Raw genomic sequence first — 27,019 nt, 5'->3', positions numbered from 1 at the left:
CCAACGCTCTCCGTAGAATGACGAAAAATGGCACAGTGCCTGCTGCCCTACTTCTCAAAAACTACAATGATTTATAGCGTAGTGGGTTCCTCGCAAGTGCACTTGTAATTTTTGCCAAGGAAGCCCATAAGCGCATGATCCACTTCCTCGGGGTCTCAGTAAAATTACAATGATTTATAGCGTAGTGGGTTCCTCGCAAGTGCACTTGTATTGGTTGCCAAGGAAGCCCATAAGCGCATGATCCATTTCCTCGGGGTCTCAGTAAAGTTCTTCGCCCCCCGCCCCCCCCTCCGTCTCTCTCCCACGTCAACGTATGTTATACAGCATGACGGGAGAGGGAAATAGCGATCGGGCGTCACCCAATGCAAAAAACATAACTGGTGGGCCGTTTAAAGATTCCAACCCATTACAAAGTGCTGAACCATAATTCTTCATCGTCATCAGTCGTCGCGTCAACAAAGTGCACATAATGCCTTACAGACGTGTAGCTGGTGCCTCGCTTCTCCGCAGAATGACGAATAATGGCTTACTTAGTAGGTGCTTCCTAACTTCACAAAAATTGTGATGTATGGCGTAGTGGGTACCTTTCTAGTGTACTTCTATTGTAGCCCCAAGAGAGCTCAACGGGCTCTAGAAACGCCGCTCTTCCAGCTTTCGCTGTGGCTGTGCTGCGGTTTCAGCGCAGGCCTGGCGTTTTTTCAAAGATTCGTCTTTTTGAAAGATGCGTGTGAGGTTAAATTCGAAAGCCTCACCGGTGGCGTAATTGCTGAAATTGGCGACCATGTCTCTTTCTGACCATGATGCAGTGGTAGCGTGGAGTTCGAATTGGTCGAAGAAGTCCTCTACGGGCCCATCGCTCGCTGATCCTGCGTACATCTAGAATGTATGGTCTGGGCGTCTTGTTGTGAACTTTGTGAATGATGTGCGTCTATATATATATATATATATATATATATATATATATATATATATATGAAGGAAAGCAGATGATTTCTTCAAGGGCTCGTTTATCTTTGCTAGACACAATATTAATGAGAACTAACAGACAAATAACGCCAAGGAAAGTACAGGGGGTGTTAACTGTAGTATTTAGAATATGAATGTGAAGAAAGTAAAGTGGACGAATTTGTGCCCTTTCTTCACATTCATATTCTAAATACTACAGTTAACACCCCCTGTACTTTCCTTGGCGATATTGTCTGTTAGTTCTCATATATATATATATATATATATATATATATATATATATATATATATATATATATATATATAGGTCATTCCATGCCAAGTGTCCCAGAGGTGGCGCTTGCCCATCGCAGATTTTGCTGATAAAATTTGTGCCCTTTTCCTGTGCCACATACAGTATTGTGGCAAAACATTTTTGCTCGCAAAATAAATTTTAACGATCGTGGCTCCCCCTCGAATTTCGCTTGTATTTGTTAAACTGTGCCTAATAGAAAAATTTGTGTAAAATCTATTTTCGTGTGTTGAACTTCTAAACCACGCTTGTGCTATCGCAGAGGTTTTGGTTAGTTGTCCTATTCATTAATTTCGAAAATTTTGTGTTTTCACTACCAGCTACGTATCTTCAAAGACTACAAAAACCTTCAAAGTTCGTGATTTTTTCTTGAGCTATCTAGAACTCTCCCTAACCAATCTTAATAATAGTATGATTTTCAGGAATGTGTATTTTAGTACAAAAATGTTTAGAGGTAAAATAGACTTCAAATCTTTCCGAAAAAAATTGTGAAATTAAAGAAAATGTGCAATCGGTCGCATGTTTGACCGTATTTTTCATACTGATGTGGTCCAAATAAAAATCCTCATCATGGGGCATTTGATAGTAGTCTACATCGTTAAGTAATGAAGAAAGAGTAATCAAATCATTTTTTTGTTTTAAGGAAGAAAATAGTTTTCGAATTTGGCCCTCCGAACGCCTCCTGCATTTCTTTTTGTTGGCGATTCGCCGCAAAGCACGTGGTCGTCCTTGCAGCTGACACTCATCACAGGCAGAGGAAAGATGCGAGATGTATGTCAGTGACTCTTGAGTGGTCGAAAGTCTTGTCGCATTGATGTCAGGGCGACGAGTAATGAATTCACGTTACAGTGTGAGCTTGCTTACGGGCCCAATGCGAAGTATGGACGCCCGAGAGCAGCCTATGGCTTCGTTGGCACATAGCGCTAGAGGGCCGTCTGCACAACACGTATACCCAGTCAAACAAGTGTATACAATGTGCATTATTTCCTTCAGTGTATATATATATATATACGGCGGACCAAGTGAGCTACGCTGCCCCCGACCCCCCACTCGAGAACGAGTTGATACGCCACTGCTCACAGAGTGGAATAACTGCAATATTTCTTCTGTCGTGGCCCTTGTGAACCACGTGAGCTTGTGTGAAGGTGGGTTGGCTAAAGGTGTGGAAGTGGTTGTAAAGAAGCTTGTTCTCCGATGGGGTCACTCGCAGCCGCTGAAATAAAGACACGGAGTTTGCGATTGCGATTAGTTGCCCACAGGCGAAACCAATTTCTGCACTGAAGTGGAGAGGAAGCGAAGCGTGGCTTACTGTTGAAGCCATGAAAACTGACCGACGAATAGGAATCACCGAGGCGATAACAATAGTCTCGATGCCTTCTTATTTGTCCTTCGTCTGTCATGCTGTATATTGCAAACCTTAACCTACGAGTGCGGAGCAGTAGGCGACCGTGCTGCTCAGCTCGTCCCCTGGTAATAAAGTACGGCAGATTGGGCAGTTTGGTGCATCAGGATCTCGTTTTGCCATAGCGCAGCTCAGTTTGAGCCTGAAGAAGAGAGACATTAGCAAGGAAGGAAATGTTAGCGCTCATCCTGTTGCCTGTCATTTCCTTTCTTGCTATTGTATCTTTCTTTCAGGCTCAAACCGACCTGGTAATCAACTAGGGATTTTTCTGTTCGCTGAATACGTTGCCGTGGCAAAAGCCTACAGGCCGCCATTTGGGCGAGTGGAGACTATTTCCCCCTCCGCTCCTTCTAAATGATGTAATTCCACATCCTCCTCTTCTAAAGGGAGTGTATGGTTCAAAAGTTACTTAATAAGAACTTGTTGTTGGGCGAGTTGGTGAGTACTTAACATCGTGGTTTAGCGCTAAAGAAAGACAGACACATGTGAGATAGCGCCTGTCCTGTCTCTCACATGTGTCTGTCTTTCTTTAGCGCTAAACCACGATGTTCAAAAGTTACGCCTGTGTTATGTACGACATTGACGTCTCTTATGTCTGCGCTGCTGTTTTATAGATAATGTGCAGCAACTAGAACGCCAGTGCTTTCTAAACTGAGTCGTAATATGTAGAAAAAAAAAATTGGGGGACCCTTAAGCTTCGCCTTTAAGAGTTGAACGCAATAGCGAAATCCGGCCCCTAGTGCGCACTTCAACCACTAAGTGCATACTTATTAATGTGTTTTGTTACACACACACACGCGCACACACACACACACACACACACACACACACACACACACACACACACACACACACACACACCACACACACACACACACACACACACACACACACACACACACACACACACACACACACACACACACACACACACACACACACACACACACACACACACACACACACACACACACACACACACGCGCGCGCGCGCGCGCGCGAATGGCACAGGTTTTCGATCTAAAGCAAGAGTCGCATGGCCTCTAAGATACACGCCGCGCGCTCGCCATCTCGGAGGCCATGAAGAGTCTCACAAAGCCTCACAGATGGCAGCACATTATCTAGCGTTTGCTGTTTGCTTGTTGATATGTTTTCCGCTAGATGGACATAGTTGTCCATTTTTAGAGCTGTTTGAAAGTTCGTGTGTGTTTTTAGCGGCGATGGCTGCGCTATCCCGGCCTTTTTCGACGTAGTTTGATGGTCTCCCAAATGCGCCTACAAATCGCCGAATGGGCTCGTTTTCGTCGTGACACCTGTCGAACAAAATGCGTTAAGGAGACTCCTTCCACTACATAGCATTTATGTAGTGCTTTTTTCCGAAGTAGCTGCAAGTAACCTTGTGGCTTCGTGGTAGGACACCTGCTTGCCACGCGAACGGCCCGGGTTCGATCCTCAATGAAACCGAAATTGTTATTCTTTATTTTATTTGCTGCTTTCTCGATTTTTCGCTCACGGTCGATTTTTCGCTCACAACCAACGGTGCCGACACCGACAACGGAATTTCTGCGACACGAGCTCTCTAACGCTATCGCGTTAAAATCACAGCATATCCACGGAGTGAATGATGATGAGTGGGCGAAGCTGCGGAGGTTCATCGGTAAACCGTGAATTCTGCCCAGTGCATCATCACCGACGTGAGATCGGGCGCGTTTATACTAACGGTTCGATGAGGTATGACGACTTGCAACTCACTTTAATTTTACATGTACGCTGTGAATTTTCATTGTTTAGAAAACCATTGCTTTATAAAACATCTGGCGTCTTTCGTTAAGCAGCTGGCGTCTTTTCGTTTTGCTTTAGAAACATCTGGCGTTCTTTCGTTTTGCTTTTACAAAACATCTGGCATCTTTCGTTGGTTTATTTCATCAATCAACGGCGTTTTGAACAAATTTTTTATTGTTTAATCACGCACAGGAGAAATCTCACCAGGCACTACCTTGGAGGTAAACAGTGGCTGCTAATGGGAATGAGAGACAGAAGAAGTCGGTTTTTATTTATTTATTTATTTATTTATTTATTTATTTATTTATTTATTTATTTATTTATTTATTTATTTATTTATTTATTTATTTATTAGTACCTCAAATGCCCCGTGAGGGGTATTACATGAGGGGTGGGCATAACTAGTCGATGATAGTTTCGATGGATGCCTTGAAAGATGCATGGCTGAAGTGGTGTACAACGTCGGCAGGAAGACGATTCCAGTCCTTTGCCGTGTGAACGAAGAATGATTTCATGTGAGCGGTAGTGCGGGCTGCCGGAGGATAGACTGCCTTTGGGTGGCCATGACGGGATGAAGTACGATGCAAGGGTTCGATGTCAGCCTGGTGAGGTAAAAGGTGATAGAACTTATGAAAAAGACACAATCTTGCAGTCGTGCGGTGCTGCTCGAGGGTTTGAAGATGAAGAGATGACTTGAGCTCGGTGACGCTGGTGTGATAAGAGTAGTCTGAACAAATAAACCTAGCTGCGCGATTTTGTATGGATTCCAGAGCGGTTGAGAGGTTAGTTTGATGCGGGTCCCAAACTGAGCATGCATATTCGAGTTTTGGTCGAACGAGTGTTAAGTATGCTAGTAGTTTCACCGAGGAAGGAACAGGGCGTAGGTTACGACGCAAATAGCCAAACGCACAATTTGCTGCATTCCTGATGTTAGAAATGTGAAGTGACCAAGTAAGGTTATTGCATAAGTTAACACCAAGGTATTTATAAGATGTAACTGCGCATATTTCCGAGCCAGCTATCATGTATTTAGCGGAAACGAACGATTGACGACGATGAAAAGTTAGAAGTGATGGTTTGCTCACGTTTAGAGACATTAGCCATTTGTTACACCAAGATTCTATGAGAGAAAGGTCAGACTGCAGGGTGAGGATGTCAGTGTTGTTAAGTATGGGACGGTAAATTACACAGTCATCAGCAAACAGCCTGATTTTAGAAGCACAATCCTTGGGTAAGTCGTTAATGTATATTAAAAAAAGCAACGGGCCCAGAACAGTGCCCTGTGGCACGCCGGAGACAACAGGTGATAAAGGAGAGGAGTGTTGGTTAGCGTAAACAAATTGCTGACGGTTAGACAGAAAGTCGCAGAGCCATTCGTAAACAGGAGGGTTGAGATTTAATCGTGAGAGTTTTAGAAAGAGCCGTTTATGAGGAACCTTGTCAAATGCCTTTTGAAAGTCTAGGAAGAGGGTGTCGACGGGTATGTTTTGGTCGAGGTACGAGGATATGTCATTGATGAAGAGGACGAGTTGTGTTTCGCAAGACATACCCTTCTGAAAGCCATGCTGGTTAGGATTGAAGTAATGACATGATGCTAGAAACTTTACCACGTGAGAACAGATTATATGTTCCATTAGTTTCGAACAAACACTGGTCAGGGAAATTGGACGATAGTTATTGCATGAAGATGATGAACCTTTTTTATGTACTGGAATTATCTTGCCCACCTTCCAGTCTTGCGGCACCACTCCAGATGACAGAGATTGCTGAAAGATGTGACATAGGAAGGTACTGGTGACGTGTTTAGTATTCTTTAACAATTTAGAGTTGATCCCGTCAATGCCAGCTGAAGACGTAAACCTAAGCGTCTCAATTAATTTGGTGATGCCATTTACTTCAAATGGTATATCGGACATTGGTGGGTGGTCTAGGTAGGGACATTCAGGAAGATTAGTACAAGGCTCAGAAGTGAACACGCTCGAACAAACAGTGTTGAGTACATGAGCTACGTTATGGTCTGGAATAGGCTTACTATCGTCATCAACTAGAGATAATGGTTTGTGTGGCTTTGGGTTAATGTATTTCCAAAGTTGCTTCGGGTTATTTCTTAATGGAAGGCAGTGTTTCCGAATAAAACGATCGTTTAGCACTTGCGGCCAATGAATTAAACTCTTTTTCTGCTATTTTATATTTTTCCCAGGAAGAGACACTATTTGAGCGTTTGGCTAAACGAAATAACCTTTTCTTTTTGTTGTTTAGGCGTTTTAATGCGTTGTTGAACCATGGGGATGAAGGGCGTTCTGTTATAGTAATGGTTGGGATGAATGTTTCCGCTAGTTCTAGTAGTTTGTTCTTAAAAGACGTCCAGTTTATTTGAACAGTGCGCTTAGGAAATTCTGTTATGTACTGGTGGTAGAAGTCAGTCAGCGCGGTATTAATGCTATCATAATCGCCTTTATCGTAAAGCGTTATTTTCTTCGTAACCTTTTTTGCTTATGGGTAGGTGACAAGTGAGTTCAGCATGCAATACAGAATGATCACTTAATCCTGGTAGATGTACTACGGAAGATACACTATCAGGATGAGACGATAAAATGAGGTCGAGTATGTTCGAACATTGCCCCTTCTTTCGTGTTGGGGCCGATACAAGTTGTGTTAATCCGAAAGTAAGGCACGTGTTAAGAAATGTACTTACACTTCTACTTCTACTAACGTTTCCTACTGGAACATGCCAATGGCTGCTAATGGGGAATGAGAGACAGAAGAATTCGGCTTTTAGTTAACGCGCACGCTGCGAATTTTTTATTGTTCAACAACGCACAGGAAAAATCTCCCACCGGCACCACCTTGGAGGTCAAGATCTGGTACTAGCGTTACGACTGGTTACGCACTACTACGACTACGAGGGACGAACGGGTGCCGCCTTAAGGAGCTTCGCACCTAAAAAAGATGGCTGATCCCTCCGTCATAGGAATCGATATAACACGAAAGTGAAACGTGTCGTCCCAGAAGGAGTTCACTGTTTTAGTGCATTGGTATATGACAGCTGGTACAATGTCTACTGCTGTTTGCCAGATATAGCACCGCTTGATGTGGACGCACCCACGTTGATGCCTAGTGGCACATCTCTGTAACGAAGACTAACGCCCATGATCACGATTTAACCCTTGCGGTAGCTGAAGTTCTTAACATGCACGCGGACACCACATATGGTGAATCCCGCGCAAAGATGGCAACAAGCACATAATAAACACTTACTCGATATTCACTCCTCCGAAGCTTCGTGAAACGCAAACACAAACGCTACGCGCGTCGTGTCTTCCCTCTAGCCTGCCCGTTAATACTCACATTGGCGAGCAGGGAACGCGGTGCGACAGCATGCGTCGGAAAGCTATATTTCGATATGGATGGATGCTGTGAGCGAGGTTTGGGCTAAAGCCGCCTCCTCGCGGTGTTAAGGCGTTGACGAAATTACACTTCTATTGGAAACGCGCCGAATGGGACGGTCGTAGCAACAGCGCGTTTTTTTTTTTTTCGAGTCTGGTGGCACACATGTCACCGCCCCATTATAAATGGGACGCTCATAACATCCATCTATTCAAGAGCTGTGTGAAAGGAAAGTGTGAAAGATAAAAGGCGCGTTCATGTAGCCTCGGCAATGTGTTCGGCGGTAGCTCAGTGGGCTAAACACCCGCCAGCTATCGTCGCGGAAAGAGAGGTCATGGGTTCGACTCCTGTCAACGGATCTTTTACAGCGAAAGTTGTTGTGAGATCACAACAAGGGCCGTTTTTGGCGCCGTAGTTGTCCGCCGCCGCCGGTGTCCGTAACCACAATCGCTAGAAATAACAAAAAATACGAAAAAAATTCCAGGATGGAACGAGGCTCGAACCTGGGTCCTCTGCGTGGGAGCCCAGTGTCATACCTCAGAGCCATGCCGGTGCTTGAAACAGCTTTTCAAAAAGACCCGATACAGGCTTCATGTCGGGAAGGAACCACATTAACATATGTAATGTAGCATGGTAGAAGAGTAGAACATCAACCAGGCGTCACACAATGCGAATTGCGCAACGAGTGGGTTGTTGAATGCTTCCAACCCATTACAAACGGCTCTGCCATGATTCTTCATCGTCATCAGCAACAGCATCAACAAAGTGCACATAATGTCCTAGAGGTGCTTAGCGGGTACCGCGGTTCTCCGCAGAATGACGAAAAATTGCATAGTGGCTGCTTCCCTACATCACAAAAATTATGATTATTTATAGCGTAGCAGGTTCCTCACAAGTGCACTTCTATTGGTTGCCAAGGAAGCCCATAAGGCTTCCATGATCCATTTCCTCGGGGTCTCAGTAAAGTTAATTTCCCTCCCTCTCTCTCTTTCTCACGTTAACGTATGTCACAAAGCGTGGTGGGAGATTTAAATAACGACCGGGAGTCACACAATGCGAATTTCGTAACTAGTGGGTCGTTTGAAGATTCCAACCTATTACAAAGGACTCGGCCATAATTCTTCATCGTCATCAGCCGTCGAATCAACAAGGTGCACATAGGTACCGCGCTTGTCTGCAGAATCACGAATAATGTCGTGGTGGGTGCTTCCCAACTTCACAAAAATTATGATTTGTGCCGTAGTGGGTACATGTCCAGAAATATTGGACATTGCCCCTTCAGGTTTTCCGGGAGCTTCACTGCAGTACACTACCGTAACTGAATGGGTGGTGTTTTAAAAACACTATATCTCAATATATCCGCCGAGTTTCAAGAAGTTTCAACTAACACCGATTAGAGAGGGCTGCCTTTGAATGACATGCGCAGAAACGGAACTTGATCGTTACGCCGTTTCTGAGTTACAGCGGCATCTTATGAGGTCATGCGGTGAAGCCACACTCCAGGGGATCTGGTTCCACATCTTCCCAGAGAGAGCAAACTGAATTGAAATGTGCGAAGGTGGAACTGTAAAACTATTGGAAATGGTTCGCGCTGGTGTTGCAATGGCAGAACATGTGTTGTTCTGCTTTTGTGCGAACGTGGAAGTTTTTAGGAGGTCGAAGAGAGGGAGAGGAAGGGATTACGCGGGTGCAAGATGTGTGTGCGCGTGCTCGTTGGTTCTTCCTATGGCGCATTGTGTTGTGATTGTATGTACATATGCGTAGCTAAGCTTCCATCCAAGTGCATATGCTTTTGCTTGTGTGTGCAAAAGGTTAATGCTTGCGCATGCGTGCCTCTATCTGTCTGAATCGCTGTGGCTTCAAGTAGATTAAGGTGAGGATTAAATGCATAGAGGAGCATAGAGAAGATGGATTAGGCTGTATAGCAATATGAATAGTACATCACCGTTAATTGAAGTGAATTATAACGGCTTAGAGTGGATTGGGGCACGCATTAATGCTTAGTGGAATAGAGACAAAGTGGATTAAGGAGGATTAAGGTGTGAGGCAGTGTGGAGAAGTTCATCAATGACAATTGAAGTGAATCGCGGTGGCTTAAGGCAGATTAAGGTGCAGACTAATGCGTAGAGAGAGAATGAGGCGCGAGCGCTCCATCGTTTTCATACCGCAGAACTACCGTGGCGCCCCCAGCGGAGTATGCAGCTGTCGCACCACCTGTCGTGCGCTCCGCTCCGTAGAGTAGAGGATTCCTAGAGGAGAGAGGGGGAGCGTAGGAGAGGAGTGAGAGGGGAGGGGACGCGCATGCGCAAAAGGGGGTGGACGCCGCGGGAAGGAGGGGAGGGACAAAGCCCCCGCCATAAGCTGCTTCGCATCTAAAAAAGTTACATCCTCTTCGCCTGCGAGATATGAGTAAACAGCGTAGCTGGCAAGCAAGCGACAGAACCTGGCGAATGCAGATTGGGTGCTTTCTTCTTCATCTTTCTTCTTCTGCTTTCGTTTTTCTTTCTTTGTCTCTTTCTGAGTTGCCGTCTTCTTTTCCCTCCTCCTAACCATCACATCAATCCTCATCACCCTCACTGCTCTTTCCAACCCTTCTGAATGCCACACTGTGTATGGCTATGCTATGGTTTACACTCAACTCCTCCTCTTCTTTCCCTTTTCCCTCCTTTCCTTCCTCCTCACCTCCACATCACTCCTTCTCACCCTCACTTCTATTTCCCACCCCTTGCTGTACTATCCTATGCATGCCTATGCTATGCTATGAGCTGCTTGGCACATACCGTCTGTGATGCATAAACTACACAAGGCTATGCCATGCCTTGTACTACAAGGCTATGCCATCCTGCTTGGCACATACCCGTTTTCTGTGGCGTATACCGGCCCAGTTTTCGGTCTACGACAACGGCCTTACTCCGAGCTTAAGCAGCTCCGCTGTAAAAACTACACTCAGACTCTTCTTTAGGAGGTGTATAAGCGATGCTCCGGCGGGGAGCTTTATCGTGTGAATTTGAATAGTTGTGGCCTTCCATGTAACGATACTGTCGGGTTTCATCAGCACGGCGTCTTCCATCTTCCTCATAGAGGTCGTACACAGCAGTAGCGGAGACAGCTTTTTTGTCGAGTCGGCATAGGAAGGCTCGCACATATAAAGAGAACCTTGTGCGTAAAGGCTATTTGCAATGCCTTTGCATTGTTGACTATACAGGTTCCGTGTGTCTGTAGCAATGTCATTGTGATGACTTGTCATATATCTTATTTTCTCTTTATGTATAGGCGTGCGCACGGGGGGAGGAAGGCTGGGGAGGTGGGGTCCTCCATAATCATCTAAAAAGGGGGGGGGGGCAAGTCCGCCCCATACCTTATATCAGTCGGACTTGTTCTGTCGGACTTTTTTTGTCATTCTTTAATGTACAGAGTTATGATGACACAGATTTCTTACTATAATGACGTCCCAGGGCCCCTGATGTTGCGGTCCATGCACTGTTTACCTCCCAAGTTTACTCCTGGAAAGCCGGGAACCAAAGGCAGACCGTTGCGAGAAGGTACGTCATCGCTTCATTTTAATTTTTGCATCCATTGCGAAACGTGTTCTTTCGGACTCGACCACAGGGTGAGGGGGGGGGGGCGATTCGGTGAAACTAGGCTTCCTGAATGGGCAAGCGTGACCACTGCTATGACTTTCAGTGTTTTTTACTTTACAGGGCAGAGTGTCTTATAGATGCGAAGCATCCTTATGGCGGAGTTCTATCCGGGGTGGTGGTGGTGGTGTGCGGCGTGACCACCCTTACTGCGCATGCGACAACCCTCTCTACACACCTCCTCTCCACTCCCCTTCACCCTCGCCCTCTCTCTCCGCTACCCCTCACTCTCTCCCCCTCTCCAATCCCCCCTCTCGCGCGCATCATTCTCTCTTGCGCAACGCCGCGATGAGCGCCAGCGCATGCGCGTCCCCTTCCCTCTCTCTCCTCTGCCTACGCTCCACCCTCGCGCGCGCCTGTCGACCGCGTTCGCCGCTCACCCTGTGAGAATTAACTGACAGGCTAGAGGGAAGAAACGACGCGCGTAGCGTTCCTCTTCGCGTTCCAAGACGCGGGGTCGGTAGCATGCCCAACGAACGCCAACGGAACGCGATCGTGCATGTGCTCCGACTTCGCATCGCCTCATGGTCCCCTTTAGCGTAATGGTGTAATGTTTTGCTTTACTGGGCAGAGTGTTTATTTGCTTTGCTGGGCACAAGTTCGCCCAATGAAGACTTCGTTCCACCGTCACAGATTTCCATCCGTCACAACCACGTGAGAATATAAACCGGAGAGCCGGCTGTAGGCCTAAGTGTTGTAACCAGTAATAATTTTTCTGGTAGCATAGGTGTTTGTTATGGACCCAGTGATTTGACATAATACCAACACCTAACAATCTTTCGGCATTCTACTTACTGTATATCGCATGTTAAACGAATAACAGAATTCCGACATTTTATTGCACAGAATTCCGAGACACAAGAGCACGGGTGAGGAGTGGCTTCTTTATTTGACCTTGCGCTTGGCACGCCTACACAATTGCACAATGAACACACACATTGATATGACGTGAACGAAGAAAATGAACTGTGATCGTTGTAATGATTATGATGAATCTAAGGGCTGCTATGTCATCCCATAATGCAGAGCGCTTAGCATGAAAAGCAATGACACTTTCATTTATTGCGAAAGCCTCGTTCTATCAACTCCAACGACTACCCTACTGAGGATAGAGTTTACAGAGGTAGTTAAACATAGGCACATCGAATTTTTATATGCACGTTGAGCTGCACTAGTGAGGTAAATGAGTCGAGCAGCGCGGTAAAGTCAACATACGTTTCTACAAGAGCTTGGTGTATGGAAAGTGGCAGTGATGCTCAAGCGAAACTAAAATAATGTCTAAGCTATGCTTATCAATAACACTGTAATCAAGGTGTTTCAACTGATGCGCGCATATTTATGCCTTGAGTGTGGTTATGCTTTACCCTATTGCACTTGTCTAGAATGCCGTGATGCGGTAACAGTAATATAACCCCCCCCCCCCCATCCCCCACTTCGATTCGCGAGTAGCGAGTATGAGGACGTTATGAAGAACTATGGAGATCATTTCTTTCCTATAATATTCGTCCAATCATATCGTCGTCTCAGGCTTGTGCGCGTCCCCGTTAAGTAATAAGATGGCAGTTGCCTGTTCAGCGTCTCTCTCCTTGTCCGCATTCTGAAAAAAAGAAAAAAAAAACACGAAGGGATTAATACGTGACGTCGATAAAAACTTGCGTGTGAGAACTAGCTCTTGGCAATGAGATCACAGCCCACCGCGTGGGCTGCGAAGAAGATTTTAGCTAACGTTGCCATTTGAAAAGAAAGGAAGCCTTTCCCTTATCTTGTATGTATATGGGTCATATCTGAAGGGGATCTGGAGTCAGTATTCGAGAAACATCGATGCCTATCTGCAGAATGTCTGAAACCTGGATGCCGGTTCTGAAATGTTGAGATTTGTTCCACACTTATGTTTGAGCACAAGGTGACCACGCGGGTTGCCCCACGAAAAGAATGCTTGTTAGCAGTAATTTCTGTGTAGCTCATGGACAACTTATTAAGGAAAGTATATATATATGTAGATATATATGGAACGAAGACACGTCGAAAGCGAAAGGTTCGTGGGCCAGTTGTTTGAGACCGCTGACTTAAGACGACTCGAAGGCAAAAGCCATCTTTTTCTTTTCAGTCGATCTATTGATCCTGCCTGCCCCGCCACCTTTCGAACACCTTTCGAAGGCTCTCTGCACCTAACGTGGTTTCCCACTGCCTACAACATCGAGGGCGCCTCACCTGGTTCTGCATCGCCTCCGCAATCGCACCACATTTGACCAAGCTACGATATCATGAAGTGATTTCACAAATTATGGCGAGCTGTGACGTCATCGTGATGTCATATGGTGACGTCATCCCGTGAGGATGATTCCTTTGCGTCACTCGCCTCGGACGCCGCGGGAAGGCGACGGTCAGTTTTCGCGTTTGATGAGGCATCTAAGGCTTTCGCCTGAAAAGCTGTTCTAATACTCGCTTGAAATTGAACTAATGGTACGCCCCAACCTCTTAGATCAGCGAATTGCTTCTTGTTTTACTGCAAACCGGGTAAAGCTTAATGGTGCGGTACCGTCCGTTCACGATGATTATTGGGCGTAAATATTCCTCCAGTTTTATTACTTCTTAGCGAAAGCGAGAGGACGAGTCGAAATATTTCCCATATGGTATTGTGTTTCTCGTATTTCAGAGATGTGTCATGAAGAAGAGAGCGAAATATGTGCGCCCCACCATCGCGTCACATACACAAATAAATATATGATGTTCGTACCTAAAGGATCTTACGTAAAGAGCGTTTGCTTTGTTAGTTATAGACTCCGCGCGAAATAGTTTTAGGGGCGAAGCTCCTTAAGGCGGCACCCGTTTTTCCCTCGTAGTCGTAGTAGTGCGTAACCAGTCGTAATGCTGGTACCAGATCTTGACCTCCAAGGTGGTGCCGGTGGGAGATTTTTCCTGTGCGTTGTTGAACAATAAAAAATTCGCAGCGTGCGCGTTAACTAAAAGCCGAATTCTTCTGTCTGTCATTCCCCATTAGCAGCCATTGGCATGTTCCAGTAGGAAACGTTAGTAGAAGTAGAAGTGTAAGTGTTAGCTAAAAGCCGACTTCTTCTGTCTCTCATTCCCATCAGCAGCCATTGTTTACCTCCAAGGTAGTGCCTGGTGAGATTTCTCCTGTGCGTGATTAAACAATAAAAATTTTGTTCAAAACGCCGTTGATTGATGAAATAAACCAACGAAAGACGCCAGATGTTTTCTAAAAGCAAAACGAAAGAACGCCAGATGTTTCTAAAGCAAAACGAAATGACGCCAGCTGCTTAACGAAAGACGCCAGATGATTTCTAAAGCAATGGTTTTCTAAACAATGAAAATTCACAGCGTACGTACATGTAAAATTAAAGTGAGCTGCAAGTCGTCATAACTCATGGAACCTTTAGTATAAACGCGCCCGATCTCACGTCGGTGATGATGTACTGGGCAGAATTCACGGAAGATTCACGGTTTACCGATGAACCTCCGAAGCTTCGCCCACTCATCATCATTCACTCCGTGGATATGCTGTGATTTTTTATCATTTTTTTGCATCTAGTATGCTTATAGAATATTGTATTTGAACTTGAATGTTGTAGAGCCTTTGAAGGACGTATTAGACACATATGGAATACAAAAAGTATACACTAAAAAAACATGATTCACTTTGGGGTGACCTTAAACTCACCAATTCTTTGATGTCATATTCCACAAATCCCAGTTTTCTCCAGAGATGAATGAACCACTTGTTGACGTGTGCCACATCAGCTTTCCGCCTTTTGTGTTCACCTGTGGACAGAAGAGCAGCAGTGGGTCGAACACGAGGAAAGAGTATACCATGACCTTTTCAGTTCATTGATACACGAGCAACAGTACCAGCATAAATATGACCTATGTTAGACAGCATCTGCGAGTACAGTTTCGAGCATACGCATTAATTTATTAAATCGTAAAAAGACTGCGTCTGTGGGGCTCATACCTGTTAAGTTTTTAAACGAAATGATTTATGAAATTACGGTGGAATTCATCTTCCACGATTATCCATGTAAACGCGGAGCGCGTTTTGATGGTGTACGACGGAATCGTATGTTTTGCCTGTCGCTAGAACTCCTGCGTCGATGTTTCATTACGCATTAAAGTCAGCACACGTCATGCACCTGTGTGTTTTTATGCCGTCCCGCTTTTGGCGGCATTGAAAAACACTGCCTTCCTGATGTACCCACTTTGCTTGTCTCCACCTGAACTGCATTTGTGGCTTTGATGAAGACAAGTCCACTCGTTGAAGCATTGGTTCCAGCAACACTGCTTGCTCGTCTATTTCTCACCGCTTCAAGCTTACACCTTCCCACCCGCTCGAACCTTCCTCGGGTTTAGAGACTCAAGCGATTCGCACTTGCAATGAAATTCTTCGCGTTATTTCCGTGAGATTGAAAAAGAACTTTCCTCATGGGGTGCATTTCTGTATGAAACTTCGGCCACTAAAGCGCGACAGCTTTAAAATGAATGGAGCAACGTCCTTGGTAAACGAATGACAACGTTGTGAGACAAAAACAGGAAAACATGTCCTTAAGTACTTTTTTTGTACCTATGCACATACATTCGACCAGAACATTTGACCAGTGTCGGAGGTACAGCTTGATCTTGGAAATGAGTGAGCCGAAGAATGGGCGACTGCTTGCGCGCGATCACGGTTAAAAAACAATTCTGGCGTTTACTCATGACCGTAAGGTACACATTACGGAAACTTCACAAACAAGTAAGCAAGTACCAACCTTTCGGAGCTACACACGCTCGCTTTGCAGGAAGTCGCCTAATTTTTCAAAATACAAAAGACATACGCTTAAGAAATGTACAAGGATGACAGGTCTTAACTTTTAAGTTTTTTTTTTTTGCATATGAAAAACTTTGAATTATTGCTAATCAGCTCGGATTACCCCTCTTTCAAAGCACTATTGGCCCTCGGGACAATACAGAATCACGCCGTCATAAGTAGGGGTGCAATCGCGGAACGATGCTATTCCCGATTCCAATGCCATATTCTATGCTATTCTTATCATCCACCACTCGCGGCTGGCTGATCGCGTTGATAACGCGGACGGACCGTCGTTCTGACCAATGGCCAAGCGCGAAAAGCACGAAAAGCATTGGAATAAAAAATAGAATCGTTCCGCGATAGCACCCTAGCTTTGACAGAAAAGCTTTCATTTGCGTGACAGACTTCCTAATATCTACAGTCTCAACGGAAAAAAAGATTAGCACAAGTGACCGGTGGCCGAAGCCACGAAATCGTGACACGCGGCGCTGCTGTTCACGAGCACGCCGATAGCGAGATTGCCAAGCACTTTCCATTGTCCAAAGCAGGGATGGCCGCCGAACCGGCGGGAAGCAGCCCATCTAGCGGTTGGCGCATCCGAAAGCGCATATCTTAAAGAAACGCTTGTTCGTTGCTTATCGGCAGATGTGGCTACGTAGGCGATTTCTTTTTTTTTCCTTTTTTCGCGGGAGTTGCGAGCAACCGTACATCATTATCGCAGTTGCCCCGAAAAGGCTGTTTGTTGGAGTGCTTTCTGCCGGCCATCCCTGCTTTGGAAAATAGAATGTGCTTGGAACTCTCGATATCGGCGTGCTCGGGAAATACGGAGCCGCGTGTCGCAATCTTGCCGCTCCGACAACCAGTCACTTGTGCCAATCTTTTTTTCCGTTGAGGCTGTACTTCTGTTCGCAAGATTAGGGCAGGCGTTACGCGCACTAGACTGCGTTGATAGTGGTTATTTTTCTTTATTTTTCCGGTCTACTTAGTGTACGTTACTGTTGGCGTGCGGTGAACTGCACCGCTCATACCTATGCGTATTCAATATATTACTTTAGGGTCAGTTTTATTTATAAGAAAATTTATTTCGTAGCAATAGATGAAGAGTAGCTTGAAGACTGACTGTACTTCAGTTAATCTTACTCTCGTTTCAGAAATCATTGCTTTCTGCCCTTGATAGCGACCGGCTAGCATAACTGATGACTCTTTCTGGTCCGTCAGCCTTCTGCACAAGGACGGCGCCGAGTCCTACGTTGCTCACGTCGGTGTGGATTTCCGTATCGGCGTATTAGTGGAAATGCGCTAGTCTCAGAGGCATCTGAAGGAGTAAATTCAGTTCTTCAAATGCGCCGACTTGCGCCATTTCCCACTTCAACGGCACGTCGGTCACCGTGAGGTGCGTTAGACGCTCGGCTGTTCGTGCAAATTCCTTGACGAAGCATCTGTAGTAGGCGCACAAGCCGAGAAATTGATGTACGGTCTTCTTATCGGTAGGTGGCGGGAAGGCAGTCATGGCAGCTGTTTTCCGCAGGTCCTGGCGAACACCATAATTTCTGATCACGTACCCCAAAAACAAGCGCTCCTCGTACGCGAAGCGACACTTTTCATGCTTCAAGGTGAGTCCGGAGGTCCTGATTACTTGAAGTACAGCTTCAAGGCGCCAGAGGTGTTCGTCGAAGCTTGAGGCAAAAACAGCGACGTCGTCCAAGTATACGAGGCACGTCTGCCACTTCAAGCCGGCCAGTACTGTATCCATAACCCGTTGACAAGTCGCAGGTTCCGAGCAAAGACCAAAGGGCATGACCTTGAACTCGAACAGGTTGTCTGATGTTATAAAGGCAGTCGTTACTTGGTCTCTATCGTCGACTTCTATTTGCCAGTAGCCGGTCTTGAGGTCCATCGACGAAAAGTACTTCGCGCTGTGGAGTCGATCTAGGGCATCGTCTATTCGTGGGTGAGGGTACACGCCCTCCTTCGTGACCTTGTTCCGGCGACGATAGTCGACGCAGAATTCAGGGTTCTATCCTTCTTCCTCACTAACACCACAAGTGACGCGCATTGACTCTTGGACTGCTGAATGATGTCGCGTAGCATTTCGTCGACTTTTGTCTTAACGGCCTCGCGTTCTCGCGTTGAAACTCGGTACGGGCTCTGACGGATTTGTCGGGCACTTTCTTCTGTTATGATGCGATGTTTCGCGAGTGGGGCCTGTCGAAATGTTGACGACGACGAAAAGCAGTCCTTGCATTTCATTTCAGGAGCAGGGCTTTAAGCTTGTCTTGCTTGTGCTTCTGGAGGCTTGGGTTGATGTCGAAATCTCGTTGGGGACCTCGATCCGTCGAAGCAGGTTTGGTAGAATAGAAGAGGGCGAAAGCATTGCTGGCGTCCACGAACTCGTCGATTTAGGCTACCGTTGAGGGGCCATTATTGAGGTGCCTAATTCGTGACTGAAGTTTGTCAGCACCGACTTTGTTTTGCCATCATGCAGCTCAGCTATGCGTCTTGCTACGGAAACCTGACGGTTCAGAAGCAGGTGCTGAGTGCCCTCGATGACGCCTTCAAGGTGTGCGGTTTTCGATGCCGACGGTAATGATGACGCTGGAGAGAGCCGGAATCGTGATGTGCTGTTCTATCACATTCAATGCGGGGTTCCCTGGTGTCGTGTTCGGCGGCAGCGCTTTTCCTGATTTTATTCTTATTGACTCAGACCTCAGATCGACGATGGCACCGTGGTGATTTAGGAGGTCCATCCCAAGTATCACATCCCTGTAGCAATGTTGTAAGATTACAAAGCTAGCAGGCTAAGTCCGGTTACTGATGGTGACTCTTGCGGTGCAGACTTCAGCCGGCGTTATTAGATGGCCTCCAGCGGTCCGGATTTTGGGGCCATGCCAAGCAATCCTAATTTTCTTCAACTTTGTGGCTAACGGTCCACTGACGACGGAACAGTCGGTTCCAGTGTTGACGAGAGTGGTGGCGTTGTGGCCGTCGAACAGTACGTCGAGGTCGCTAGTCCGTCGTGTTGCCTTGCGTTTAAGTCGCGGCGTCGGGTCACGGCTAGGTCAGCTTGTTCCGCTGCTTCTACGTCGTGTCGACGGGTCTTCTTCAGCCCCCGAGGTTGCGTCGTCAGGGCTCAGTCTGGTTTGCGTCGTGTTCATAAGATTTCGTCGCGGCGCGGTCGTCGTCGACGGAGGATCTTCGGTATTTCGTCGTACAGCAACCGCATCTCCATCGGTTGCTGCCCTTAGTTTTCCGGATACGGGCTAGGTGACCGGCCCCGCGTTAGGCTAGTGTATGGTCGGCGTTGGGAAGAAACGTAGCGGCCTGGCGATGGTGATCGGGAAGGTCCACGGGGGGGGGGAGGTCCAATGCGCTGCCATGTCACGTGGTCGTTCACCCTGCTGTGGACGCGGCGCGTCGATGGCGGACCCACGCAGTTCCAGCTGTCTGTACTGGCAGCGGCGGTAGGTGTGGCCAGCTTCGCCGCAATGGTAGCAGAGTGGGCGGTGGTCGGGGGCGCGCCAAACGTCGGTCTTCCTCGGAGTGTAGCGCAGGCCGGCAGGCGGGTGGTATGGCTTCGGTGATGGCGGCGGCGCCTGGCGATGGTAGTGCGGTTGTCCGGTGTTTTTACGTGGGAGTGGAGGGGGGCTGTGTGTCTGGCTGCAGCAGAGTAGCTTATAGCCTGCGGCTGCGGCTCTGCTAGCTGAGTCATGCCCAGGGATTGCTGGATCTCCTGGCGCAAGGCCTCGGCAATGGAATCCACCTGAGGCTGCGATGGAGGCAGAATTTTTCGCAGCTCCTCCTGCACGATCGCTCTGATCGTCTCACGTAGGTCAGCGGAGCAGAGCCTTTGTATTTCGTTGAAGTGTGTAGTCGAACGACGATTGTATTGCCGGTTGCGCATGTCCAGCGTCTTCTGAATAGTCGTTGCTTCAGAAACAAAATCTGGACACTGGTCGGTGGGTCCCGCATCAGTGCCGCGGAGAGCTCTTGCATTACTCCTCGCATGAGGAAGCGGACTTTCTTGTCCTCAGGCATGGCAGAATCAGCGTGGCGAAGCAGTCGGATCATTTTCTCTGCGAAGATGGCCACGCTTTCGTTTGGAAGTTGTACCCGTGTCTACAGCAAGGATGCGGCCCTTTCCTTTCGGCCGACGCTCGCGAACGTTTCCAAGAAAGCGCTGCGAAAGACGTCCCAGCTTCGAAGAGTGGACTTTAGATTCTCGAGCAAGGTCCTTGCTGCGTCTTCCAGGTAAAAGTACACGTGACGCAGCTTGTCCTCGGAGTCCCAGTTATTAAATGCTGAAACCCTCTCGAACGTCTCGAGCCAGGTTTGGGGGTCTTCACTTTCCGATCCATGGAAGGTCGGCGGGTGGGGGGGCAGTCCTTACAGTCTGCGGCTGGCTGGACTGTCCGTGATGGTGTCGGTGTCTTCGCAACGAATTGGGCTGTGTTCAGGGCTTGACGAGGGCGTCCGGAATATGAACGACCAGATGGCACGGGGTCGTGCCGTCGACGAAGGCAGCAGTCGGCGTATCCGAGATGAAACTCTTTATTTGGCACAACCTTTTGGCCGGGAAACGGAAAGTCAGACTACAGCAATACACACTGTACACTTATAACGGCGAAGAGAACGTCGGCCGTCGATAAACTGATCATCGCTGGGACGCGCCGGCTTTTATACATCACGCATCAAACTTTCCAGTCTTATCACTGGTGGTCGTGCAAGCTCTGGAGTAATCTTGACTATTCTCGTCCTGCGCACAATTAACAAAATGATCTACTACAATCGCGAAGCTTCTCGAACACTGCGGCGCGGTCAGCGTCGAGCGTTGCTAACAGTCCTTGCGGGTCAAACCAGAATACATCAAAACAAAACAAGAAGCGGGCGTGGGAATATCGATGTCCCAACATATGGTATAGGTTTCAAAGCTAGATTATGCAAAATTCTTATGGCCATATACCAAACACAAGCAAAAAGTGGGGCGTCTCTGTATGGGAAGCTCTGGCGCGCAGCTATGAGTCTAGCGCTGTGTTCCGGTGACCGGCGGTAAGAAAATCCGGTCAACCAGAAATATGGCTCTGTCAGTAAGCTTATGTGTTACAGATTTCGATGGCGGCGGCGGCGGCATCGTACGCAAGAAGCCCGGAGCCGGAGAGTGCACACATTTGCGGCCCCTGAAGGTGCGCCCTTTACATGCGTATTTTTATGCGGCGTTTTCCAATAATTACTCTCTCGATCGTGGTCTTGTCGGCGATCATTCCCTTCTGATATGGCAATTTGACCTTTGTTGAAGTCACTTGTAATTTCACATTGCCATTGTAGTTTGTTGCCTGGATATGAACGCATGACCGCCGTTGCTGCGTGTAGCAAAAGGAGTGCCTTTTATACATCACGCACCGAACTTTCCAGCCTTGTAACTGGTGGCCGCGCAAGCTCTGGAATAGCTTGACTATTCGCGTCCTGCGCGCAATCTTGACAAAATGATCTGCTGCAGTCGCGAAGCTTCTCAACACTGCGGTGCGGTCTGCGTCGAGCTTTGCTAACCGTACTTGGGGGTCGAACGCGAGTATACATCAAAATAAAACAAGAAGCGGGCGTGGTAATATTCTCGAACCAGGCTTTCCTAGAAACCCTGCCGCATTTACCAGCGAAGCTAGCAATCCTACAAAGCATTGATGATGATGACGAAGATAAGAATGATAAATGATGACTATCCAGGAATATTCTCTTCTACCCACTCCAGGGGGTTTGGATGTAGATATAATTTTTAAAATTAGTTTATTCTAAAATGTTGGAATAAATTCGAACGTGCAGTTCTTTATCATTGTTACAACTTAACTGACACGTTCCGTGTGCATTTCCAGTTATTCCATATGTTTCCATAAGATCATTACGGAAATACATGACAAGTATATGACAAACATATCGATTCCGTAAGAAAACATATGAAATTATTGGAATGCGTTTGTGCGATCCGCAACACAAAAGCTCTGTTCGTGTTTTTGAGGTCTACTTGCCTTAACGAAACTTTATGAATGATTCTCTTGTGTATATAGGAAAGAAGTGGAAATTTTAAGGGCTCGTTTTTTTTTTGTTATACACAATATTAATGACAACTGACAGACAATAATGCCAATGAAAGTATAGGGGATGTTATTAGTAGTAAATGTAAGGTAAATGTGAAGAAAGAAAAGTGGACGAAAAGATAACACGCCGCGGCCAGGGACCGAACCTGCGACCTTCGAATGAAGGTCGAAGGTTCGGTTCCTGCCCGCCGCAGGTTATCTTTTCGTCCACTTTTCTTTCTTCACATTTGCCTTACATTTACTGCTAATAACATCCCCTATACTTTCCTTGGCATTATTGTCCGTTAGTTCTCTTGTGTATACGAACGTGTTTGGGACTGTACGTATTATTTGTGAGTATATGTGACCAGTGTGTATGTATCATCATCACCCAACATTTGGAGAAGCAAGCCAAGCGATAAACCAGACTGACGTCTCCGGCACATCATTAAAAATTGGTACCTATATATATATTAGAATGGTATATACAAAACGTTTCAAAAGGGACGATTATTCCTGATCAAGCATTTTGACTAAACGTTTAACAGGAAATAAAGAATAATGAAAAAGAAGATAAGATGCAAAAATTATAAATCGTTGCCCTGCGGCAAGCAATGCCCTCCAGCTCGTACACGCAGGAATCCTGACGTCAAAGTTTTCGACACAAACCGATGACGTACCTGTTGCAACGCTTATCAAGACTCCAAGCACGACGGTGCCGCACGTGCTGAAGAGACAGCTCCAAAAGGGCGATAGTTGAAATGGATCAGAGGAGTCATGTGACCTGCGAGGCAAACAGACGCAGGCTGTTGATGAGGTCACTCGTACGTGCAAGTGTGTGGGTTACGTCACACCGGAAACTAGATCGCCCACCGATACGGAATTCATCGGGCCGGCTAGAGAACTGCTATTCAGCTTTAAAAGAAAAGCAGTGCCGGTTGGAAACGGCCTCTTACATGTTAAAAGACTGGTCGTGCCAACAGGGACACAAGAGAGAAGTCAAGACACCCGCCTTGTTGGTCTAGTGGTTATGGTGCTCGACTGCTGACCCGAAGGTCGCGTGATAGAACCCCGGCCGCGGCGGCCGCATTTTCGGCGGAGGCAAAAATGCTTGAGGCCCGTGCACTTATATTTAGGTGCACATTAAAAAACCCTGGGAGGTCGAAATTGGTGCATGCCTCCACTACGGCGTCCCTCATAAATAGGTCGTGGTTTTGTGACGTTAAACATTAACAGTTACTGTTGGGGTCGAACTTCGTACGTTCGCCGAATACCTTCATATTGTTACCCGCCCCGCGGCCGGCGTGCCTGCGCCAACACGGAAGCGGTGGTACCGGATGGTGGAACGACGACTGTCTGCTGGTCACAAAGGACGCGAAGACCCACGTCTCCCGAAGGGGTCAATTATGGTGCCTTACAGGAGACCGTGGCCCAGCCGGGCTACAGGGACGGAAGGTACACTTGCGCCTTCGCTGTGACAGCCAAAGGCGGCGGCAATGATGCAGGCCAATTGTATTGATGGCCCGTCAGCCCAGCATGGCAAGTACGTACCCGGAGGTGCTTTCCTACGACCCGTCAACGCATGAGGCCGAACATTCCGGAAACCGGGTTGAAAGGGAGCTGAGCGGCGGCGGCGAATCGACGAGTGGGCGAGAGGCGGTGGTTCCTGCGAGGAGGTGGCGAGGAGGAATCCGGGCCTGGTACTTTCAGCGGCAGCCGACCGGGAGACAAGAAGAGAGTCACTCCTGCTTTCCGATTGGACTGTAAGAGTGTGTGAATGGGGAGACAGGGAATAAAAGCAGGGGTGCAGTGACAGGAGGGGGAGAAGAGAAACGAATAAACGTCTCTATCCAGATGATGTCGGAGCGGTCGTTTCCTCAAGGTGCCAGCAGATGAAAAGTTCTCGTCTTCGGCTTCCTTGGCGGCAGCAGCAAATGTCGCGCAACCAGCGAGACGAGTGGAAGAAATAAGAAGAACTTAACTGGCGCAGTCGAGCAGGATCTGCATGGCTGAACTGAGGAGGACAGCGGGGAGCGACATCGGCCGAGACTGACGACAACCACCTTCAACTGACTACCGCGCTGCGGGATCAACGAAGCAAGGCTAGTCCACCGGATTCCGAGGAGGAAGAGCGCACCGCAAGGCTACTGCAGGCGGGTACCTCTTGATTTTCTGTTGGGCGCAGGCGATGACAAAGCATTACAACTTGCGAGACAGAGAAAGGGACAACTCGGAAATGAACGGGGACGGGGCAGGAAACTTGCAGGCGTTGGGAGTCGCCGACAGCGGCACGGGGGGTCATGGTAGTGGCACGTCAGATACGGCGTCGGGACAGCAGCTAGCGCTGCTACAGCTCCAATTGAAAATTGCCGAGGCTAAGGAAAAGCCGGAGATCATTGAGGCGATCGAGGCAATCGGGGCAGACGACGAGGAATGTTTAGAGGAACAGGAAAGGAAGCGCAGAAAAGAAATAGACAAAGAGGAATGGAAGCGCAGGCAGGAAAAACTCGAAGAAAATAGGAGGAAGATGCAGGCATTAGACGAAGAGCTAGAAAGGTTGCACCGTGAGCTTGATGTACTGAAAAAAAGAGGCTTGACGTCTGTAGATGCAGCGCACAAACGGTGCGATGTAGCGGCGGTGCCGTTTGAGGCCAAAGATAAGGCTAGTGCTGGTGAAGGCATAGCTGAGGCCCTAACCCGTTCCGAGGAAAGAGAGCTCGCGGCCAAGTCAGGGTGTGAGGATTCCGTGGTGATGGTTTCCACCAGAAAGGAACCTCACAGCCCTGTAGACGATGTCAGGGAAGGCGCGCCAGCTAAGGAGGGAGTCGGGAGTTTAGAGGCTTTTCAGGTATCTCGCGAAGAGGAGTGCACAGGAGAGCTCATAGATGTAAGTCCTGCCGTTCTGAATGCTGAAAGTGGCAGAGATCCCACTCTGAGAATCCAAAAGCCACAAGGGCTAGCGGAGGATCTGAGTGGAGAGGGCAATGCAGTTACGAACAGCTCACTGGTATGCGAGCTGCCTTGTATAGGAGTAAGTAGCGGCATTGTCCTAGAGAGCGTTGAGCTGTCCGCCAGTCTAGCGACTGAAAAAGAGGATGAATTGCAAGGTAGTCATCAACATTGTGCGCGCGAGACAGGCGAAGCTTGTGACGATGTCGTTGTGTGCCAGAGGCGGACTAAAGGCTCCCAAATCGGCACCAAGAAGCGTGCAAAAGGGAGAAAGCGTCCGAAGGACAAAGTGGCAAAGGTCGCGACGCGTTTGAGAAAAGGCTTCAAACGTCGGAGCGAAATCGCGAGAAAAGTGCCGTTGTCATCTCTGACGGGTATCTATCGCATGCGTCCGAGCAGCCGGAAAGATAAAAGCGCAGCGCATTCTACGCGGAAGCGGCCGAATGTTGAACTGATAGGCAATCATCGAGACAGTACGCGCGTGACAGCTGACGAGCATGTCGATGCTGATGAGCATCGGAGGTGGACGGAAGGCTCCAAATTTTGCACCAAGAAGCGGGCAAAAAGGAGAAAGCGTCCGAAAAACAGAAATGCGGCCAAGATCGCGACGCGTTCGAAAAAGTGCTGCAGACGTCGGCGCGAAATTTCAAGAAGGGTGCGATTCTCATCGTTGACAGGTGTCTACCGCATGCGTCCGAGTCGCCGAAAGAAAAAGAAAAGAGCAGCGTATTGTGCGCGGAAGGGGTCGGAGGGCAAAATACCTCCCCGTTGTTTGTTTCGCGGAGCGTTGGCTCAGGTGCGAGTTCGCAAGGTCGGTGACCTTCGCGAGGAAGGAGGAGGCGACAAAGGAGGGTCCGCTTCGAGGAACGTAGTGGGGTTCGACGAAGGAATGGTTAACTTTCATGTGTGTCTTACACCCCGCTTGACTAGAAAAGCGTTCTAGGCGCGACCACCGCGAGTGCGTCTGAAAAGTCGTTGAGGACAACTCTTAGCTTTTCATGGAAGGTCGACTCAGGATTTGTGGAAAGGGAATTTTTTTTGTTTGTTGATTTTAGTTAAGAATTAGTTTTCCTTGTTATTTCCGCGACGGTTGATAGTTTAAGGTAACTAGTATCAAACTTTGTTTTCGTTAGTGCCGTATGTTTTTTTTTGTTAACCGATGTGTGTGGTGCACTTAACTATCGGAAGGTTAGTGACACGCATTAGAGCTTGTCGAGGGCTTAAGAGATGAGCGCCTTGAATAGGGCTACGGCAGCTGACTGTGAAAAGAGTTTGTGGCGTTTCCGTTGCGTGTCATGCGTAGACGCAGGGGAACGTTAAGTCAGGGTGTCCCACGTGTCGGATAGCGGAAACATAGGAGTTAAGCTGGTAGCTTGCGGGAAAGATAGGCAAGGCTAGGCCTTGTGCGAGTTTCGGCAGAGCCACGCGAAGGTTGGTTTTGTTCGTTTGTACTTTGCGCGTGTGTTCTCTGTGTGAGCGAATGAGGAAAGGTTATCGCGAGAATCGCTCGGTTGTTTTTAAGAATTGTGACCGTAAGAGTAGAGCTAAGTTATTCGTACATCCGCGGAGTGGAAGCTCGCAGTGGCACTAGTACGTGCAATTACGGATGTTTAAGAATTCGGTTCCTGATGTTCGTGCAATGTGACAGATTGCTCACGGGAACACGTCTAGCTTTAGCGGTGCATTATTGTGGGCAGCGAGATGGGGTCAAGCGGAAGCTTAACTATCGAC

The 27,019-nt window shown here is 47.6% G+C and overlaps 1 protein-coding gene across 1 annotated transcript in view; it reads right to left on the bottom strand.

Annotated features, from left to right (window-relative positions):
• Window positions 1–12,337: 12,337 nt before the first annotated feature.
• The window catches only part of LOC119395955 (sodium-coupled monocarboxylate transporter 1-like), a 28,977-nt gene continuing 14,295 nt past the window's right edge, over window positions 12,338–27,019 (bottom strand). Inside the window, exons 6-8 of the mRNA XM_049416826.1 lie at window positions 23,020–23,123; window positions 15,150–15,250; window positions 12,338–13,064 (exon numbers count right to left, since the gene is read on the bottom strand). Of these exons, the coding sequence (XP_049272783.1) occupies window positions 12,978–13,064; window positions 15,150–15,250; window positions 23,020–23,123 (292 nt within the window). The 3' untranslated portion in view covers window positions 12,338–12,977. The remainder of the gene's footprint in view (window positions 13,065–15,149; window positions 15,251–23,019; window positions 23,124–27,019) is intronic.

Source organism: Rhipicephalus sanguineus, chromosome 6 (genome assembly GCF_013339695.2).
Source record: "Rhipicephalus sanguineus isolate Rsan-2018 chromosome 6, BIME_Rsan_1.4, whole genome shotgun sequence".
In the NCBI taxonomy this organism is placed as follows: Eukaryota; Metazoa; Arthropoda; class Arachnida; order Ixodida; family Ixodidae; genus Rhipicephalus; species Rhipicephalus sanguineus.
Note: the sequence above shows the minus strand (reverse complement) of the source record. Positions and strands in the feature narration are given on the sequence as shown.